At 37.1% G+C, this 22683-nt stretch overlaps 1 protein-coding gene across 2 annotated transcripts; it reads left to right on the top strand.

The window, feature by feature from the left end:
• SPAM1 (sperm adhesion molecule 1) lies at positions 1-22515 on the top strand. Of its 2 annotated transcripts, none has more exons than XM_041727958.1 (4): positions 1-96; positions 14305-15444; positions 15917-16006; positions 21940-22515. In XM_041727958.1, exons 2-4 carry the CDS (start codon positions 14488-14490, stop codon positions 22513-22515), a joined length of 1623 nt encoding a protein of 540 aa, XP_041583892.1. In that variant the 5' UTR covers positions 1-96; positions 14305-14487. The 2 variants fall into 2 exon arrangements, with proteins under 2 accessions (XP_041583892.1, XP_041583893.1); XM_041727959.1 differs by lacking the exon at positions 1-96 and adding an exon at positions 3375-3411.
• Positions 22516-22683: the final 168 nt, after the last annotated feature.

Here is a 22683-nt window from a genome sequence, read left to right as displayed (position 1 = left end):
CTATGTAAGGATACAAAGAGAAGTCTGCAACCCGGAAGAGAGCCAACACCTAACTATACTGACACCTCGACCTTAGACTTCCTAGCCCTGACAACCGTAAGAAATAGATTTCTGTTGTATATAAGTGACTTACTCTGTGCTATTTTGTTATAGCAATCCAAATGGATAAAGACAGCATTTATCATTCTGAAATCATTTGCTTGTTTACTTGCTTATTGTCTCCTCACACTAAAGCTCTACAAGAGCCGAGACTGGCCTAAGTGGTGTCTTCCATGCCTGTGCTTGACTTGTAATAAATGCTCCACTTAAAATAGTTGAATCAGGGTGCCTGACTGGCTCAGTTGGTGGAGTGTGTGACTCTTAATCTCAGGGTTGAAAGTTCAAGCCCCACAATGGATGTGGAGATTAAAAATAAAATATTTTAAAAAATAAAATAGTTAATTACTTCATTTATTAAGTATTACTTAATTTATTGATTCAACTAAGTAATCAGCACCTATAGTATAGCTGGAGATGCCCCAATGAATCTAGAACATCTCAATATTCTTCTGTAGTATCTGAAATTCTTAGGCAAATAATTAAGACACTAGGGAGCTTATTAAACTAAAAAAATCTAAATAGAAGTAAATTGACTAAGGAATCGGAGCAATAGGAAGTTGTAACTGAGGTTGTGAGCCAGGTAAGATCAGAATCATGAGGTAATCTTAATTAATTGCAAGCAAGTAGATGGCAGACCTTGGTAGTAGTGTCAGAAGCTTTACTTGGGTTGCAGAGCTTATGGCCAAGAGATGTTTTAAGATAAAGTACAAAGGAGAAACCAGAATTAAAACCAAAGCAGGCAGAGTACTACAGTGTTCACTAGAATGTTCTAAGCAGAGAGGTGAAAACCAGGGCACAGGAGAATATCCTTCAGGCATCAGAACAAATCAAGCGATGAGAAGCTGTGGGGTACAGCCAGAGCCTATGGAGGGCCCATGAGTGCAGGCATAGAAGAGTTAAGGGGAATATATGACATTATTTCTAGATGAAGAGGGAGGCATTAGAGGTGCCAGCAAATTTAGGCAGATTATGACAAAAATAATGGAGACCCCCCCTTTTTGCCACAGGTAGGAATATGGAAAGGGGCTGGGCTGAGGTGTGGAACAATTCTGTCGCTTCGGACACTATCCTATATTTGACTACAGACACCAGTGCTGCAAGAGACTGAACCTCCAGCCATGCCTCTTTGGGCTGTTTCTGGAGTTCTCTCCCTAAAAATTTAAAATTTGAGTCTAAATCTTTGAAGATAGTCAGAAACTTCTCGCATGTCACCCTTTTTTAATGAAACAAATCTCATGAACTGAAGAAGGCACCTGGGCCACACAGCAACTGGTTTATTTTCCTCATCTGAACTGCTGACGTAAGGCCCTCCAGGACTTTGGCAATAGAGTATATTGGTTCTGAAATCTGAATCTAAGGGATTCAACTGAAACTTGCCTGTCTGAAGTAAAAAATAAAGTTGTGTAGCATGTATAAAACAGACAAAACTTGTGCCTACCTCTGAGGGTTATTATTGGGAAGAAATGTGTTAATATGTATACAGTGTCTAGAGAGAGAAGGGAAGAAGGGAAAGGGAGGGAAGGAAAGGAAGAAAATTAAAATGTTAGTGACTATTCAACTCTCTTCTTAGATTTGGGACTGAAGCTAGACTCAAGCCAGTGCCATTTGTCCTCTGTTATCTCAGTGTGCTTTATATGACAAAGATGTAGGCTCAATGCTGATGGGCACAGACTTCACCCTCTCTACATTGTACTTTTCTGAGAAAGTTATATGTCAAGGCTGTATTTTATCACTGTTGGCAAAGTTAGAAGGTAATATACATTAACCAGGAAATAAAAGACCCCCATAAATAATTCAAATATACTTCTAATTTAGATAAATTGTTAGTCTTTTAGTTTAAAGGACTTCTTATTCTAACTTCTCAGGTCCTATAATGTGGAAAGTTAGTAACTATGAACACAGCATTTCCACTTACCTGTTCAAAACTGAGTAAATGAGGTCAAAACAAAACATAATTTGCTACCTTCATACCACGTATCATTCAGAGTGAATGAACAAAAAACAATAGTTGTGCAAAAATTAATAGAAAGGGTAAAGTTATCTAAACCCAAAGCAGACAAGTGGTTTAGGAGTAAGAGCACTGCAAATGGGGCCTAACTGCATACCATTTTTTTTTTGAAGATTTTATTTATTTATTCATGAAAAACACACACACACACAGAGGCAGAGACATAGGTAAAGGGAGAAGCAGACTCCTTGCAGGGAGCCTGATGTGGGACTTGATCCCAGGACCTTGGGATCCTGACCTGAGCCAAAGGCAGATGCTCAACCATTGAGCCACCTACATACCCCTAACTGCACACCTTTTCATGTCTATAATAATAGTGACTTGTCCACTAGAGGACGTTGTAAAGAGCAAGATCTTCAGAATTAACTAGAACTCCGTTGGTGGGCAAGTTATCTAATTTTTGCTAATGCTTAATCCTCATTTAGAAAATGAGGATGATAATTCTTACCCCAGAGTGTTATGGAGATGTTCAAATACCATAATTAATTGTTAACTAAAAATCATTAGGTGGCTTCATAATTACTTGTTGATTGTCTGATTTTAAAGATTGCTTGAAAGAAATTGCTTTTCCGTAAACAGTCTCTTAACGACATTTTGCTGAAAGGCTTGCTGTATTCATGTTAACATTTAATATATAACAAATATTGCACATTTGTGTAAAGCAGTTTAGGCGACCAATAAATATTACTTATATCTTGGATTTTTAAAACCGTAGCTATTGCTTGTTAAGAATGAAAAGCAAATAAGCGATACACAATTGAATAAAAACAATATTTTTTCTTAAAATTATAAACATTCACTAAGTAACTAAAGTACTAATTAGATTCAACCTCGAGAGACTCACTGCCCTATAATTATGTTGACAAGTGAACACGTGCCTTGGAAGTTTCTTCCTAAATCTTTGAAGTTATTTTGTTATCTATCTATTCTGTTTTGTGCTTGTTTGTTTTGGTAGCAAAATACTAGGTTTTATAAAGATCTTATCCCCATCCCCTAAACTCATACTTGGCCCATCCCCCAACTTCATAGTTGGTCCAAACTCTTCAAAAGTTCTAAAGCAGAATTTCTGCTCCAGAAATTCTGATTTCCCCATTCTCTCAGAATTCCTTTTTTTCTTGAGCCCTCTCCCAGTCGGTGAGTCTTAGGGACACTCCCATCCCGTCATAAATTAGGCAGATCCTAGTTGTTCGTCACTCTGAGTTCCTGTTTCCCTTGTCTCAGGTGAGAATCATAGGGTACTTCTGCTCTCCTCTGATCTTGGTGAAGAGACAAGTACAACTGCCTGCTCTTCTCATTTTACAAGGGTAAATGTGCTCAGGCTTTTATGGAATAGTGTATGGGGGCAGAAATAACTATAAATATTAATGGATCTTTACAATGTTATTCGAAGATTGACTTTGTAGTTAAGTTTTCTTTTTGGATAGCATCTGTCACACATTTTGATATATGTGATATGTTAGATGTACTGCTTATTTTAATAACAACAGTAATGATTATTTGTATTTGTAGATGTAATAAGCATGCTAATAGCCAAAAGAAATTTGATACTGAGAAATAATTTTGTTAACTATTGTATCTTTGAGTTTTGGTAACTGCTCTTTTTCTTTTATGAAATGGAAGCGGAGCCACCTCGTTTGGCCAAACTAATATATAATCACCCAACATTGTAGAGATATCTGAATCCTACATTAATAATTTTTGCCATTATTCATTTTAAATGTTATTTATTTGCCACTTACTTATTCCACTAATCCAATATAAAGGCTGAAAACTGTCTGGATAATTACATTTGACAAGCTAGAAAAATATTTCCATCAGGCTGAGAGAAGAGTTTGAAGTCTGAGCTTGAAGAGGTTGCTTTCTTAGTGGACTCCTCCATAAGATGCCAGGAAGTAGTCACAGCCAAATTAATGCAAGGCACACTAAGGCTAGAGCCAGTCTGATCTGCTGAGAGAGTTATTGATCCATGAAGACTTTCTCATGTAGGTTTCCTCTCAGATCATGCTATGTGCTGATGAATGCCATTGGTAGGCACAGCAACATCATCAGATCTGGCTCCATGGAGGCATGAATTTGTTGAGTATCTCACGTCCACCAGAATAAATCCATAATGCTTTTTTATTTAGAGTAAAAATATAATATATATATATATATTTTTTTTTTTTAAATTTCCTAGGGAAGCTTTAAAGCTAGCAGGCCTATGAATCATGAAATAGTCTTGGACTTTGCCTCCGTTTGTCACGCTTTTCCCTGCCTTTCACACAAAAGAGGGTGGAGGCAAGAGATAATATTATTTTTTTTTTTTAAATTTTTTATTTATTTATGATAGTCACAGAGAGAGAGAGAGAGGCAGAGACACAGGCGGAGGGAGAAGCAGGCTCCATGCACCGGGAGCCTGATGTGGGATTCGATCCCGGGTCTCCAGGATCGCGCCCTGGGCCAAAGGCAGGCGCCAAACCGCTGCGCCACCCAGGGATCCCCAAGAGATAATATTATTAATAACAACAGGAACAACTTAATGTTTATTTGGTATTTACTCTGTGTCAGTTGTATGGTAGAAAGAAGAACTTGCCTTTACCCTCTTAGATTCTGCACCTGGAGCCTGTGAGTTGAGCTGACAAAAGACAGATTAACAGGAGAAAAATATATAGACTTTATTTAACATTTTTACAGGCACATGGAAGCTGTTATGGTAGTTTAGTCATTTATGGACATTAAAGAGTCTTCAAACAGATCAGAATTCTATTCTGGGTGCTGAAGAGATTAAATTATTGAGATTTGAGAACTTGACTAAGGCCCACTCAATAAGAAAGGGCTTGTTCTCGATATTGAAAACCCAGGTGCATCAGACTCCAAGGCTTCTGCCATCTGAAGTGCCTTGAACTGTTCCACGGTAAAAAATACATTTTATGTTATGACCAAGAGGACAAATTTGTAAATATATAACTGACACATATGGTTCATAAAATAATGTGTTTTACTGCACGTGCTGATTGGTATTCTCTTGCTTCCAATTCTGTCCTGCCCTGTTCTATCCTAGCTTAGCCATTCCACTCTATGATAATCGATTTCACTTCTTTTTTAAAAAGTGCTCATTACAATCAGTTAAATCAGTTTTATGCCTCACCAATAGTCCATGGTCTGAACTTTAGGGGAAAAACATCCTAGGAATAGGCCTATGGAACATCACTTTCTTGGATAATCATGTTCACAACTACTCTCCATTTTTGCCCAAAATGCATCTAAAATACTGGGATGATGTTTAGCCCTTGCTCTGCAGTGCATTTTTTCCTTGAACTAGAAGCATGTGATCTCCTTGGAGGCCAAACAGCAGCAACCTCCCAAACTGTAGGTGAAGATAAGGGGGCACTTTGACTGTAAATACAACTTTTACTGAGTTTCTACAATTTGAAGTAAATTTTGCAGCTATGATTCTTCCTCTTCCTTTCTGCCTTTTTCACTGACCACAATCTTTATTTTTTTAATTTAAAAATATTTTACTTATTTATTCATGAGAGACACACACACACACACACAGAGAGGCAGAGACACAGGCATAGGGAGAAACAGGCTCCATGCAGGGAGACCGACGTGGGACTCAATCCTGGGTCTCCAGGATCACGGCCTGGGCTGAAGGCGGCACTAAACCACTGAACCACCAGGACTGCCCACTGACCACAATCTTTAAAGGAGAGTTAGAGTCTGGCTATTTCCCCAAAACTTGTCCATATCATCTAAAAATTTCAGTATCTGCAGTAAACATTTCTTTGGTGTTCTTGGACTAGGAATTAATAATCCCTAAATTTTTTTAGAGGTAGTCCTAGTCTAATTACATATTTTGACTTTTCCAATTGCTAGAAGTCAAAAACAACTGACACCTTGCACCTTACTTTAGATGTCATTCTTATAGTCTGGGATAAATGCAAATGAACCATCACAAGCAAGATTTCATAATATAAATAGTGCACTCTATATATTTGTATAGCTTCTTGTAAAAAATACTTCATAGGTATCATTTCACATATTATCCCCACATCCCTGTGAGTGAGATTGATCCAGGTACCACCAATATATTTCTAAAGAGTTAATACCTAAAGATTGAATAATTTGAATCTTCCAGCTATCCAGTGCTTATCCCATCAAGTGCCCTCCTTAGTGCCCTTCACCCAGTTACTCCCCCCACTCTCCTCCCCTTTTGCCACTCTGTTTCCCAGAATTAGGATTCTCTTATGGTTTGTCTTTCTCTCTAATTTTAACCCACTCAAGATCTGAGCTCCTTAATCCCTTTAGCTGTGAGTGTCTCCATCCTTCAGGTCCTACTGGCAGATGGAAGACTCAGTTAAGATAGAGAGAAAAAAATTAAAAGTGAATGTAAGAAGAGGAGAGAAGAATCAACTGCAAAAAGAGTCACCACTAAATGTTACTAATGATACTCTGTGGCATATTTGTTCTACTCTTGAGCTATAGCACATCATTAATTGGAAAGAATGGTAGCAGTTAGAGACCATCCTGAGAGGATGGGATTAGACTTGAATTAGTAATATTAAAAATCCCTGCTAATTATAATCTCTAAGATAAATCTTACTATTCATACCACAATGTGAGGTCAAAGTAGCCATTGTTACTTCTTTAACTCTTATAACTCCTTATCTTGTTAATGTTTAAGATAAAATAAATTGGATTTTATCCAATAGGTAAACCTGTGCTTTGGAAGAATAATAGGAAATTAAAAATAATTTAGTGAAACTGAAAAAAAGGAAAAAATAATCTGATCAAAGAATTAATTGATGGATAGATTCACTCATTCACCCATACAGTTGAGTACTTATGGACCTTCTACTATGTATCAGACACAGTACTGGGAACTGGGGACATAGTAGTGAGCTCATAGTTTAGTGAGAAAGATATTTGTTTCAAATGTGAATAAAAACCGTGACTGGTACTAAGAAATGAGTACAATTTTTCTGAGAGCCTGAACACATTTACACTCACCTTGGTGGCAATCAGAAATGAACACTTCAATAGTCAGATGTGTTTGGAATGGCTACACAGTGGGAGCAGTCATTGAGAGAGGTATCTCTAGGCTCAGAATAGATTTTTAATGATCCAGGGCAAAAAGACTTATACAAGACATGCAAGGCAGGATCCCATTAGAATGAAACATGTATAATTCTCATATGGAATTCATACTGCCCATAAGAAATGTCACCACAAAACTCTCCTTCTTCAAAGGAACAAGGATTTTCGTGTGGATAATTAAAGATTTGAGTTTTATTTTACTTTAGATCCTGGCTAAAAAGCTGGCCTAGACTGAATTATCACACATTCCTCGGAAGTGGAGAAAAAGATGAATAGCTTGGGAAGACATTTGCTTGCCTGAAACTTCAACCATAGTTTTGCTTTCACAAAATGTGCATTCTTAAGGTAGACTGTAGAACATGTATTTTTAGGAAGAAAGGTATCAAATCAACTTAAAAACTCTGACAAGATTTTTGAACCAGTCTTCTTCTCAAGAAAAAAAAAATCAGTCTGCATCCTAAGAGCCTGGTATCTCTATAGGCACCAAATATCGTAAATTGATAAGAAGTAAAACACCTTGTACTGTCTTTGAAATTGAGCTCATATGTTTTTATTCAATGACATTTATCTTCAGCATTTGCAAATGTGCTTAATCACATTTGATGCAGTTGGATCCCTATTGCCTTTACTTTTATGAGCAAATAGGTGCTCTCTGTATTAGACTATAGTGGCCATTTGAATCTTTAATATAATCCCACATGTAGATTTAGTAACTATGACTTTGATAATTCAGAGAAATAAAACCCAAAAAGTCATCTGGCTGATCAAGGAAAGAGAATCATTAGTTTGCTAACAGAAGACCAATTGTAAACTCCTAGCTCGTGTTACAACTGGCATACCTTCGTGAACTTCATTGTGCACGGCACTGGTTATCATGGAGGTGCTTGTTACTCCTAAACTTTGGAGCGGTACTAAGGCCTTTTGCCAATTTGTGCTAGGCAGCTGAGACACCGTAATTACAGAAGAACTAGGATTGGTCTCAGGTTTAAGATGGGGGGATGTGGGGTTGACTGGAAGTCATTACTTGCATTACTAAGCTCAGTCTGGGGCTTGACAAATGGCATTGCAGAAAGTAACCCCAGCGAAGCTATTGTGTTTCTAACTAGCTCAAATTTAGAGACTCCTTAAGACTTTATTCAATTATTGAAGTAGTTAGTTTCGTCCTATCTGGTTGTGTTGGTGCTTCATGTTTGGCTATAAAAGACATAATTGTCTTCTGAGTAATGTTTGAACTCTGTGGCTTCTGGATGCTTTTGTTTGAACATTTTCATCTTAAAGTGATGCCATAAGCCATGATTTTGAGTTTCCTGAAGTTCAGAGTACATTGGGTTCATTTACCTAATTATATGATTAACTCATCCAGGGTACACAATAGTGGAGACTGACAAAGATTCTCTATTGACCATGACAATCAGGCTGGTTGACCTCTCTTTCTGACAAATCCTCAAATGGTGGGCTTCTGTATCCTTCCTGTAGAATCTAGTTCTGGCAAGAACCCTGGTAAGTCAGTTTAGCAAGGAGTCCCATCCTCCATATCTGGTCATCTTGGAAATCTGATTAGGTTTCCTGTCTTCCACTGTTCCCCTAGTGCTTGCCTCATCAAGGCAAGAATCCTGTTAGGTCAGCTTAGCCAAATTTTCCCTTGCCCCTGATGTTCCATCTTAGCAATTTTCTATCCACAGACCCTCCACTTCGCCTTTTGGCTATAAAGTCCCACTTTTTCTTTTTGTATTTGGAATTGAGTTCAGTTCTACATTGCAGTCTCTTTCCCCTACTGTTCTGGTTTTTCTTTGACAGCTCTGTGGATTCTGGATGGTGTGTTTTGGTTTTTGTTCAAGCACTTTCTTTTAAAAATGTCACTATTAGCTGTAATTTTGAGTTTATTGGAATTTAAAGTATATCAAGCTCATTCATTCAATTAATGAAGTAACTCACGTATGTATCTATTGAGTATAAGTCAAGTGACTTGGAAATTTGAAAAACAGCCCTATCCTCAAATTAAGGGTATAATGTGTACATTCTATAATAAGGCCTCTGGAGTCTACAGAGATATTATAGACACAGAATGTTATTACAGGCACATTCACCTTCTTTCCAAAGGAATTTTCTTCTAAGACTAGGCTGAATTGTTTTCTTATTTTCAATTAAACACTCTTGCTATTGAACTATTTTGCATTTTCAAAAGGTGAAATATTAATATCTTTCACAAAATATCAATATAACTTGCTTAAGGCCTCAATATCTAGAATTGATGTTTAATAATCCTATGGTTTTCTAGCTTCTTAGATCTATGACTTTCTAATTATATCATGGCCCAACAGGACAAAATTTTATTGCATAACATCAACATGTATAAATTACATCTCTATGTTCTACTACAGCAATTAAATAAAGTTTGATTTTGGGAACTGCTTTTGAAGGATTTTATTTGTTTGGTTCTTTTTTTTTTTTTTTTAATCTCCCCTCTCCTTTCCCACCTTAGGGGATTCAGAAAATTAGGATTTTTCTCTAACAAATGTCAAACCCGGCTTTCTTAATCACTTTGAAAATATAAATTCTTTTTTAATTTTGTGAGGAGAAATTACTTTTACAGCAAATGCTGTGTACTTCCTTGAAACCAGTTCATTCTTCATCTCTATTATACTACAGAAATCTTTTGTTAATTTAACAAAATGCTTTAACAATCAAAACAACTGCAATTAGGACTTGTTTTACCTGGGTTCTTAAAGTTTATAGCATTTTTTGTTAATATGACATCTTTACCAATCTTTTTTGCTACTATAAGGCTCTTGAATTTGCGAGGATGTAAAGCTCAAGTATACACACCCTCCCTCCATCACACAGTAACATCTCAAAAGATTAAGTCTTCCCTTAATTGACTGGGCAAAGAGCTGCCTTTTCTCACCCAACACGTTGAATACTGATGAGCAATTATCTGGAGCAATTTCTGGAGCAGATCTGATATTTCAGAGGAAACTTTTACAATTCTGCCCCAACAATAAGTTGTTTTTTTTCTTTCTACTGCATAGTGTGATAGGGAAAATCAAATATGGGTATCTGTGAAAAAGAATGAGAAGTTCTATAATGTGCCATGTTTTTAAATCTACCTCTTTAGTGGAAATTGTTTGGCACTTAGTGGTTAGTAGTAGATATACAGATTAAGAATGAGCAGCTTCTTTTTCTTTCTTTCTTTTTTTTTTTTTTAAGATTTTATTTTTAAGTAATCTCTACACCCAACATGGGACTCAAATTTACAACCCCAAGATCAAGGGTCACATACTCTAAGGACTGAACCAGCCAGGAGCCCCAAGAATGAGCAATTTCTTTAGCCTTGAGGAGCTCCAGCCTGTGCAAAAACTATCTGTGGGAGACACTGACAAAGTTACGAATGAAGCAGAAGGAACAAAGTAGAGTAATAATAATGATAATAATAACAAAGGAAAAGGAGAAGGAAGAAGGAATTGATGGAATGCCACCAAAAATAGTATTAACTTCTCTTGTTTAATCAAGTTTATCATCATATCCATTTCTGGCCAAGTTATTTATAAAACATCATAGCGGGATCCCTGGGTGGCTCAGCAGTTTGGCGCCTGCCTTTGGCCCAGGGCGCGATCCTGGAGACCCGGGATCGAGTCCCACGTCGGGCTCCCGGTGCATGGAGTCTGCTTCTCCCTCTGCCTGTGTCTCTGCCTCTCATTCTCTCTCTCTCTGTGACTATCATGAATAAATAAAAATTAAAAAAAATAAATAAAAAAATAAAACATCATAGCTTAATAAGAAATTTCCTACAAAAAAAAAAGAAAAAAAAGAAAAGAAAACTTGCTTGAAGGCTCTTTTCTTTCCTGAAAGCATGAATAAATTTTTACTTTAAGAGAAAATTGCACATGGATTTTTCTGCTTTGGGGACTATTATGCTGGTCTCTTATTTTAAGTTTGCTCAGAAATCAGCTCAGATCCAGTATAACTTGTAACTGGAGGTAGAAGTCAGCCTTTGAGTTGAAATTAGAGACCAAGTAATACTTCAGAAATGAAACATAGTCTACCAAATGTAATTAGTATACAAGGGTTACAAAGGTAATAAATTTGGGGCTGGCTGCTCACTTGAAGTTTTGTTTTCTTATTTTTTGATATTCAAGAATGATTCCCAAAGTATTTATGGAGGTAATCTAGATACATTAAAGTTACCTTTAGCATCCTGAGGCTAGAGGCTATTTGGTGAATATTGTAACTGTAACCTTTATCATGCTCAGTTGTTCTGAGGCCAGTAGGGTACAAGTAACAGGGACCTAAGAAGTGCTGTGGAATATCTTCAACCTTGGGACTCTCCACTCTGGCCCTCCCTTCAGTCCTAATTTCGCTCTCACTAAAGTTATAATCTTGGCTTTATCAGTTTTTGTACACATTTCTGAATTTCACCTTGACATTGATAATAATAATTTATATTCAAAATCTATAATAGTAAGAGGATAGTATATGAATTCAGTTCTTAATTCCATTGAGGTAATATATACGTAGACTCCTTCTAGGAAATGAGAATAGCAGAAGAGTGGGTTCTGAAGACAGTCCTATGACTTGACTTCTCCATCTGTTAATTATGATTTTCTAGAAATAAAGCATTTGTAGTAGAAAAGAAGAGGCTAGAATTAAACCAAGAAATTTAGCTGTTTTGTTTGGCTTTTTCTGTCTTGATTGCCCTTACCTCAAAAATCCCAACCACAGCTCCTTCGAAAAGTAAAATGAGGGGCGCCTAGGCAGCTTAGCTGGTCAAGTGAGCAACTCATGATTTTGGCTCAGGTTGTGATCTCATGGGTCATTAGATTGAGCCTCATCGGGCTCCACTCATTCAGTAGTCTGCTTGGGATACTCTCTCTCTCTCTTTCTCTCTTTCTCTCTCTCTCTCTCCCCTTCTGCCCCTCCCACTGAGTGAGCAATTAGGCACTTGTGTGTATGCTCTCTCTCTCTTCCTCTCTCTCTCTCTCTCTCTCTCTCTAAAAGAAGAAAAAAAAAAGTTAAAACAAGAACACCCTGAACAAGCATCCTAATGAATAAACAATAAGAAGGTGGATGATTATATTCTTCTTCCCACTAAGGAGAAATTGAACTTCAAATCTCTTTTGGCAAACAAAAGGCTAGCCTTAAGTTTTATTTTTCTCCTCAGTTTTTATTTGAGAAACTATATGGTAGCTGAATGAAAGAAAATTAGAAGATCAAAAACATGTAATGGACTCTCAGGAAATATGAATATTCTTTTACATCCCTGGATATTCTTTAATTCCTTAAGCATGTGCTTATGTTTCTGTATATCTCAAAAAACTGCTTGTTTTCAGTAACATCAAGGCAAGGAGCTAGTTGGTCCTTAGTACTTTAGGCAAGCATCTTTACATGTTATTTAGCGATCTTTATAACTAGCTCTGATGCCTGCACAAATTCCTTCAAGCTAAAATACTGTATTTATTTAACCATCTCATCATTGGGTGGTGAAGTTGCTTTTAGTATTTTCTAGTCATAGATGCTACAATACATAGTGGTGAATGACACATTTTAAGTATCTATATCTATCTATATCATTTTTATTACAAAATAATTTAGGACAAATTCTCAGATAAAACATTCCTGTTTCAAAGGTTCTAGCTAACGTGTTGTAATGATAAAATTTCTTTATAAGAGTAAGAGTTAAGTAAGATTTTGGATGTCTTCAAATCTTGAGCTTTTAAATTTATTTTGAGGTAAAACAATCTTTTTTTTTAAGGAATGTTAATGACTTGCCAGTGCTCTAGGAAGATGTTAAAACCAACAGGCAGGGTGCCTGGGTGGCTCAGTCGATTAAGCGTCTACCTTTAGCTGGGGTCATCATCCTAGGGTCCTAGGATTGAGTCCTGCACTGGGCTCCCTGCTCAGCAGCAAGTCTTTATTCACCTTCTGCCCCTCGCCCCTGCTCATGCTTTCTCCCTCTCTCTCTCTCTGTCTCTCTCTGTCTCTCTCTGTCTCTTTCTCTCTCTCAAATAAATAAATACAAATCTTAAAAAAAAAAAAAAAAAGCCAACAGGCTTCTAGCCTGGGCACCACTGAAGACAAGCTGAGTGGTTGGACCCTGAAAGGACTTCTGGGCAAATACTATTGTTAGGAATTGGGAAGATACTCAAGGCTTAGCAGGAGGACTTTAGGAAGCATTTATCCAGACAATGGGCAAGAAGGACACTTGCAAAGCAACCTAGTTGATCTAAATTGAGAACAAACGTTATACACACTACTGGAGAGATGTTAATCATATGGAATTAAGTCAGGTAAGATTTTCTAGGGAGAGGAGATTCTTGTGTAAAGTCTCTAGTAGATCCTCTCAATGAGGATGCCTTTCTAGATGCTAACCCAGGTCTGCCCCCAATTCTGTGCCCCAAGACTTTGTCTAAAGATGTATTAAGAAGAGATACTTTGTTTCATAAAAATATTTACATATTTTTGTGCCTATACATAAGTTTTGTGTACGTATATATAGAGATACAGATATCTATAAGTATAGTGCATATTTAACTTATCTTTTACTCCATTACTTTGAGATATGATGGAGCACTATTCCAAATAACACTTAAACTTGTTCCTCAGTAGGAGATTTGGGTTAATTCAATAGTTTTGAGCACACTTTTGATATATTACTTCTGGTAGAAGTGACTTTTGCTTCCTCCTCTAGGTGCCCCCCTTCAAAAAAAAAAGATGAAATCTCATAATTCTATGATAGGTTATTTTCAATTTTTGGCATGCTACTATAAAATGGTCTTTCAAGTAATAACAAACAAAAATGAGAGCTTCAACTGGAATTTTATTTAACAGGTCCTTGGCACAGCATCCTACAGAAGCAGAAAGGCAAAGGGAAAAAATAGCTACCTTCACCTCTCTGTAGTCTCAGTAATGATTTGGAAAGATGAGACAAGTGTTAGCTATAACATGATTTGTATCACACAGAGGAGAAAATAATTTTATTGATTCAAACACAGGAGTTCTCCAACTTTAAAAATTGAATTTAACTCCTACACTTAAAGTTGAAAACTTGGTAAAGTTTAAAGTCTTGATACAGAAACATAGTGTAACAATATATTCTATTTATTATTTTTTTCCACTTACAGATGAAGCAACTTGCAAAACATTCTTGAAACATGAAGTAAGAAGAATAATATTTAAAAGTAACGTGATCGTTATACCTCTTTATCCATCAAAGTGGCTTCATTCCACTATCTCTCTTCTGTGCATGAAATATTGGATAAGCCAAAGTGTTTGGGAAGAAATCTTCATAGTCATTAATCTTTGCAATGGGAGTTCTCAGGTTCCAGAATATCTTCTTTAGGAGCTTTTTGGGGTCCAGTGGAACAACCCAAGCAGTATTCATCTTCCTTCTGATTCCACGTTGCTTGACTCAAGAGTTCAGAGCACCCCCTTTCATCCCAAATGTTTCTTTCCTCTGGGGCTGGAATGCCCCCACTGAACTTTGTGCTAAAAGGTTTAACGTGCAGCTAGATCTGAACCTTTTCTCTCTGATAGGAAGCCCTCTAAAAACCGTCGTAGGACAAGGCATTGCAATATTTTATGCTGACAGACTGGGCTACTATCCCCACATAAATAAAACGACTGGCAAACATGTGAATGGAGGAATCCCCCAATTGGGATCCTTAAAAAAGCACTTGGACAAAGCCAAGAAAGATATTTCCCATTACATAGGAACAGACAGCATGGGCTTGGCTGTCATTGACTGGGACTACTGGAGGCCTAACTGGGCAAGAAACTGGAGACCTAAACATATATACAAGGAACAGTCTATTGACTTGGCTCAGCAACAACATATACACCTTAATCTCACAGAGGTCACCCAGATAGCCCAGGCAGATTTTGAAAAGGCAGCAAGGTGTTTCATGCAAGAGACTTTAAAGTTGGGAAAGTTCCTTCGGCCAAATTATTTATGGGGTTTTTATCTTTATCCTGATTGCTACAATTATAATTATAAAAATCCCAATTACAATGGAAGTTGCTATGATATAGAACAGAGAAGAAATGATGAGATCGACTGGTTGTGGAAGGAAAGTACAGCCCTTTTCCCATCCATTTATTTGAAGAGCAAACTAAAATCTTCTCCATTCACTGCTCTTTATGTCCGCAATCGTGTTTTGGAAGCCATTCGGGTTTCTAAAGTAAAAGATATTAAACATCCACTTCCGATCTTTGTATATGCCCGTCCAGTTTTTACTGATATGTTGCTGACATATCTTACAGAGGTGAGTAAATCAAGGCATGAGGCCTATGAACTAGTGTCCACAAAAGGTGTTTAGTGGAATCCAATATCATTTTCAAAGGGAGTGAGATTTAGCTTTTAATATCCTTTAGGAATATTCACATTGGTGACTGTACATTATACGCATATGAAAAAGAATATATTTCATTTTAATGTAATCATATAATATCTTAAGAACAATAAAAAACTAGGTAGAGTAGACAATATAGTAACTCAGGTCCTTTTTTTTTTTGCTTTCATGGGTTTTGCTCTTTTGTCAATAGAAGCAATTAAAACAATAACAGAAAAATCTGTATTTTGTTATAGTAGCATAGTGGTGGCAACAAGGATAGAAATAAATAGTGGGGAAGACTTAAATTATTATTGTTGAGCCAGAATTCTTAGCTTTGGTGTTATTTTCTTATGCATAGTATTTCTATTTTATTTCTGTTAACTCTTTTTGTCACATTCGCCAGGATGATCTTGTGAATACAATCGGTGAATCAGTTTCTCTAGGTGTCTCTGGAGTAATAATGTGGGGAAGCCTCAATTTAACCCAAAATGTGGTAAGTTGAATTGATAGGAAATAGATGAAAACATTTCCACTTTTAATGTGTTTGAGGATTGTTGTGGTACTGAATAATAAAATAAGTACTATGCTTGGCACATAGTGGTAGGTGCTTAATTAATACTGGTTGCATTAAACTATCCTTCCTTTGTGTGGTTATGTTATAAAGCAGAAAATATTGTACCTGTTTTCCAATGAGGAAACAGAAATTCAGTGAAATTGATTGAAATTCTCTAGGCTATCTGGCTAGTAAGTGGCAAAAACAGGACTACAACCTCAGTTTTCTGACACGATGTTTGTTTTTTTGTGATATGTCTCATCTTAAAAAGCCTATGAACTGGCCAATGAAAGAATAGTCAATTCTTTTATTCATTCAATTACTATTTATTAAGCACTTACTTTACTTATTCATTTAGTTATTCAGTGGAAGTTTATTACAAGGGCCAGCAATGATGGCCATGGGCCAAATCTGACCTACTTGCTTTTGTACAGCTCATAGGCTAAGAATGATTTTACCTTTTTAAATAGATGGGGAAAAGCCCCAAAATGATAGTATTTAAAATATGTGAGAATTCTGTAAGATTTAAATTTCGGCGTCTATTAGTAAAGTTCTATTGGAGTATAGGCATGCTCCTTAGTTTCAGTGTCTATGGCTGCTTTTGCAGTATAAAGAAATAATTGAATAGTTATGGCAGAGACTGTATCATTCAAAATCCCAAAATATTTACTGTCTGCCCCTTTACAGAAAATGTTTGCTGACCACTTGGTTTATTGAACATCTCTTTTGATTAAGTGCCAGATAATTCTTTAAGTGCTAAAAAATGTAGCAGTGAACAAAGCAAAGTCCTATCACCACGAAGCTCCATCTTTACAAGTGGAAATGCAACATATACAGATAGAATATATTAGGTAGTGATAAGTGTGATAGAGAGCAATGAAGCAGTGTAGCCAGGATAAAGAGAGATAAAATGGTGATACTTAAGATAGGGCAGTCACAGAAGGCCTCTCTGATGAGGTGCAGTTGGAACAGAGACCTGATGGAAATCAGGGACCAAGATGATAAGTGCAATAGCCTTCAGGCTGGAATGTGCTTGTCAAGAAAGACCGAGAAGGTCAGCATGACTGGAGTACAGTAAGCAAGGAAGACAGGGGTAAGAGGTGTGGTCCGCAAGAAGACAGAGGGTCAGATGTAGGACTTCATGGGCCACCAGGGGGCTTTCACTCTGACATGGAAGGCCTGAGAGGAAGAGTTGCAATCTCAAACATTTCTTATTTAGCTGAGCTCAAGATCCATGGTGGAGGGGCAAGAGCAGAAGCAGGAAGAGAAAGCAGTTGAAGGTTTGTGAATATGAATGTGGTATGTGAATATAACCCAAAAGTAGAACTGAGAGGACTGACTGAGGGATTGGATGAGTAGGTTGGATAAAAGAAGTGATTAAGATGACTGAGGCTTTTGGTTTGAAAGGCTTGCCTCTGAGATGGGAAAGAGTTTAGGAGAAATGGTTTGGTGGGGTTGGGCAGGGAGGAAGCAAAAAGAGCCAGGCAGGAGTGGGGAAGGGGTGCATAGGCAACTGGGAATTTTTGAAAATATTACTAAATTGTTCAAAATTTCTCTAAGGGAGATGAAAAGGAATGAATGCTTCTTTATTTTCCACAGGTTATATTTAGTATTATCTATTTTAAGTAAAATTTTGAATAAAACTTGTTTTGTTAGGGAAAAAATGGTATTTTTTTTCTGTATAGATGACTTGCTTTCATTTTCACATAATGCACTTTCTTTAGCTCAAAAAGATTTTAAGTATCACCACCTAATCCTTTCCCTCTTCCTTCATTTTCTTCCTTGTTTAGTTCTCTATAACAGGTCTTTCTTCCTCACCTCTTCAATCTTCTTGATTCAAACAAGAGTAAAGCTGTCACATGGCCACTACTGAATTGGAGCTCAACTTTTGCTTCTCTAACAGATGTGGAAATACTAGTGAGTTAGCTGCCATTGAGAATATTCTATGAAGCTCATGGTCCAGGGGTCTTATTCTAGGACCTATAGAGAAGACACTTCATACAACACTCTAAGACCAGAAGAGACCTTTTGTCTCTTGTCCTTCAATAGACTCATTGTATTGTTAACTCATTTCTAAAAGTACTCAGCAGTAGTCCCCATTATGAGATTCTTCCAAGTAATCTGAGTTCTACTACTTATTGGTAGAACTCTATTATCTCTGGCTTGATCACCAATAAAGAGAAATAACATAAAATAGAAGTTAGGAGAAAGGGATATGTCCCTTTTGCAAAATCTTTCATGTCAGAAAATCATTTAAAAATTATAATTCTCCTGAATATATTCCTGATTATCATTCACTGTTTCTCAAATATGTAAACACTCTTCTCAAGGGTCTTGTAATTCTTTAATGGAATAATTTATAAATTCTTCATATACTTCCTTTTTTATTTTTTTCCAGAACTGAGAACTCCACCCTTATTCTGATGAGGAATGAATCAGGCATTCCCCAATTAGTAGTATGGTGTGACATACTATTTCATTGTCACATATGGTTTTTCTTTTGTTATTGCACTTTAATATTAAATTTACCTTCTTCTCTCATGACTCTCAGATAATCTTTAGCATTGTTCATGCAGGGACAGTTCTTCAATTTAAATATGGTTATTGTCTACCTAATGACACTATCTTGAAATTGCCCCCTGTGGTCTCTGTTTTATATATTTCTGCTACTTTTGAATGCTAGTTCTATCATTGCTTCCCCCTTTTTCATTCTTTTTTTTTTTTTTATTAATTTTTTTTTAATTTTTTATTTATTTATGATAGTCACAGAGAGAGAGAGAGAGGCAGAGACACAGGCGGAGGGAGAAGCAGGCTCCATGCACCGGGAGCCTGATGTGGGATTCGATCCCGGGTCTCCAGGATCGCGCCCTGGGCCAAAGGCAGGCGCCAAACCGCTGCGCCACCCAGGGATCCCGCTTCCCCCTTTTTCTATGTCATTTGTAATCAATAGAATCATGGATTACTCATCTTATTTCCTCTGATTCGTTGACAACTTGAGAAACTGGTAACTACAGGTTTAAAGACTGAAATTGACTTAAAACAGTTGTTATCCAATGTCAGCAAACTATTTACACCCATTCCATTTTATCAGATCCATTGATGTGACAAGCAGCTTCTACTGGTCTCAGCTCATGAGACCTGATTGTTGAATATTTGGAAATTTTGTGAACTGGTTGTTAAACAGAACCATTATTAAAACTTAAATTACAAAAACTTAGAATGGAATAAATACTGTTAAAAACAAAAGTAATAAATACTCAAAATGTATTCATTATGTATTTCACTACCATCCATAATCTTGAGGTTATGTATATCTAGTGTATCTATATAAGTGGAAATAGTATGTAATGATGTGCTTCTCCATACCATACTACCATTATGAGTTCTTGATTCCCAATCATCAGTAATGTTAAGTTGACAGCTTAAAATTGACCATGGCAGATGTATTTGCACCATGGATATTGACAAACATTGTAAACCAGGCCTTATCTTTAAGAAAGCCAGTTTCATATCCTTCCAAAGACTACATCTTGTATAGGCTAATCATTCTCAAACCATACTCATCCTTTACTCCTCTTTCTGCCCAGCTCTTGTCCCTGTGGTCACCCAGATTGTCATCTGAACTTCGTATAAATTCTCATATATTGTGGCCCTGGGGATACACTGTTGAAGAATATTGACAAAGTCTCTGCAGTCATGGAGTTTATATTAATGTTGGCTGGATAGAAAAAATAAACAAGAGAAATATGTGATGTGATAAGTACTACGCAGAGAATTAAAATAAAAAGATGTGAGAAAGTAGATAGGAAAGGTGTCTGAGGTTTAATTAAAGCTGCAGTCTGAATGACAAGGTAAAGTGACTATGTTAAAAATTAGAGGAAAGAACATTCCAAGCAGGGAAACAAGTAAGTGCAGTTTGAAATGAACTTGCCATGCTTAAGAAACAACTAGGCACAGTGGGTAAGGGAGGGGTGTTCAAGAGGAAGGAAGGGTTACCTCACATGAGGCTGTATTAAAACAGGAGAAATGGAATTTTGTTATAAACACTATGTAAAACTAGGATTAAGAAGAGGTTTTCGGGATGCCTGGGTGGCTCACTGGTTGAGCGTCTGCCTTCGGCTCAGGGCGTGATCCCAGGACTCTGGGATAGTTCTGTAGTTTAGAAGTCTGGGATGGGGCAGTCCCGGTGGCGCAGCAGTTTGGCGCCGCCTGCAGCCCGGGATGTGATCCTGGAGACTCGGGATCGAGTCCCGCGTCGGGCTCCCTGCGTGGAGCCTGCTTCTCCCTCTGCCTGTGTCTCTGCCATTCTCTCGTTCTCTCTGAATGAATAAATAAATAAATCTTAAAAAAAAAAAAAAGAAGTCTGGCATGGGTCTTATTGGGCTACAATAAAAATGTTGGTAGGGTTGCATTCCTTTCCAGGGGATGATCTTCTCTTACCTATTTGGGTTGTTGGTAGAATTCATTTCCTTATGGTGGTAGCAACAAGATGTCTGTTTTCTGGCAGGCTATGGCTAAGGTCATTTCTGCTTCTAGAGGTCACTACATTCTTTAGTTCTTGGCCCTCCCTTCTAGCTTCAAAGCCAGCAATGCTCGATTGAGTCTCCTTTACCTTTGAATTTGTTCTCTTTCTTCCATCTCATTTTTTTTTAATCCCAGCCAAAAAAGTTTCTACATTTCTAAAGGACTCACAAGATAAGGTTGAGCCCAGCCAGATAACTCAAGATAATCTCTCCATCTGAAGATCCATACTCTTATCTGTAATAATATGTGTAATATTCCTTTTGCCATGCAAGGTAGCATAGTCACAGCTTCCGGGGCATTAGGGAATGGACATTCTTGGAAGGCCCTATTCTTCCTACCATCGATGGTGTCACCTCAAGGAATATAACGAGATAGATTCAAGTGTAAGCTGCCAAGATTCCTCTACTTGCCTTCTGATCTACTACCACCTTCCTTTGGTTTGCTGGAGGATTAGCACAGCCATCTCACTCAATGGAACTATGGATTATGAAAGAAGGGAGTGACTATCTTCTGTGTTGTTAAAAAGACAGCATCCCAGTTTTAGAATGCACCAGTATTGAGATGAATCATTTTAGTTATTAATCACTCAAGCTTTGCCAAATAAGTACATTTGCAAAAGAGTTGTCGTAATTCACCCATGACTTAAACTATACATAACATTTAACATAAAGGATACTCAGTTGAACCTGTGTAGTTATTTTGAGCTAGAAGTTGAGAAATCTTTCTCATGCTGTTTAAACTTGTCCTACAAAATGATTCTTATTACCTTAATTTATAATTTCTTGAGGGCTAACCAATGATATGCTGGGCCTTGTGCTAAACACTTTTATATACATTGTATCTTTTCATCTCACAACAACCCTATGAGGTAAGTGCTATAATTATCCATATTTTACAAATGGTGAAGCTGAAGCATAACCCAGTTAATTGACTTGCCCAAGGTCACCCAGATAGGAAACTAAGACTCAGAAAGCTTGTGAGATTCCCAAGAGTCACACAGCTAGTCATCAATGGAACTGTGACCAATCAGGCCAGATGGGCCCCAGAGACCATTCTCTAACCACTCTATCATTCTGTCTTATTAGTTTATGAGTTATTGAAGAAGCCCAAGGCTAGGTTGAAGTTAAGGTTCAACTGGTCAATTATTCAGTGGCATGAAATGGCATGTGACACTTACTTACAAATGTTACAAAAACAGAATAATCTTGCTAGATAAATTTTAAAAAGGTAAACTGTTTCCTATCTCTTGCTGGGTTCTGTTTTATCATGCTTCCTTAGAAATTGCATATCATAGTGAATTAATTCACATACTTGTCTCTTGATATTCTAACCTTCTTATACTCTTACAGCAAATTTGCACAGAGCTAGACACTTACATAAAGAATAAGCTGAATCCTTACATAATCAACGTCACTCTAGCAGCCAAAATGTGTAGCCAAGTGCTTTGCCAGGATGAAGGATTGTGTATAAGGAAACATTGGAATTCAAATGACTATCTTCACCTGAACCCAGTGAATTTTGCTATTCAACTTGAGAGAAGTGGAAGATACACAGTACAAGGGAAACCCACACTTGAAGACCTGCAGCAATTTTCCAAAAAATTTTATTGTGCTTGTTATGCTAATACACACTGTAGAGAAAGAGTCGACATGACTGACATTCGTACTATTAAAGTATGCGTGGGCGAAGATGTTTGTATAGATGTCTATCTAAACTTAGTACCCAGTGGTCACCTCCCTGTCTGGAAGGGGAAATATGTCACTTCAAGCAATATCTTCTCTGTCATGCCACCTGCTACAGGACCTCCATGTGTTCCTGGTAGAGATCTCAACAGGTGCCTCAAAGCCAGATTTATAGTAGAAGATAACTCCAAAACCACTCAAACGGGCTATCAGAGTATATATATTAAAAATAAGAAACAATAAACCTATTCAAGTATAAGTTCTGTGTTTATTAAATTTTCTGTCTAATGACATTGTTTTAATATCTTTTACATTTCTATATTCAATAGTTTAGCTAGCTTCGATTTTTCTTAGGCAAGTAATAATAACTATACACTTGAAGATTTATTTTTGAGATATGAATCAAAACTC

The sequence above is a fragment of the Vulpes lagopus genome, chromosome 13 (assembly GCF_018345385.1).
Source record: "Vulpes lagopus strain Blue_001 chromosome 13, ASM1834538v1, whole genome shotgun sequence".
NCBI lineage: Eukaryota > Metazoa > Chordata > Mammalia > Carnivora > Canidae > Vulpes > Vulpes lagopus.
The sequence above is the reverse complement of the archived record's forward strand: the minus strand, read 5'-3'. Positions and strand labels throughout refer to the sequence as shown.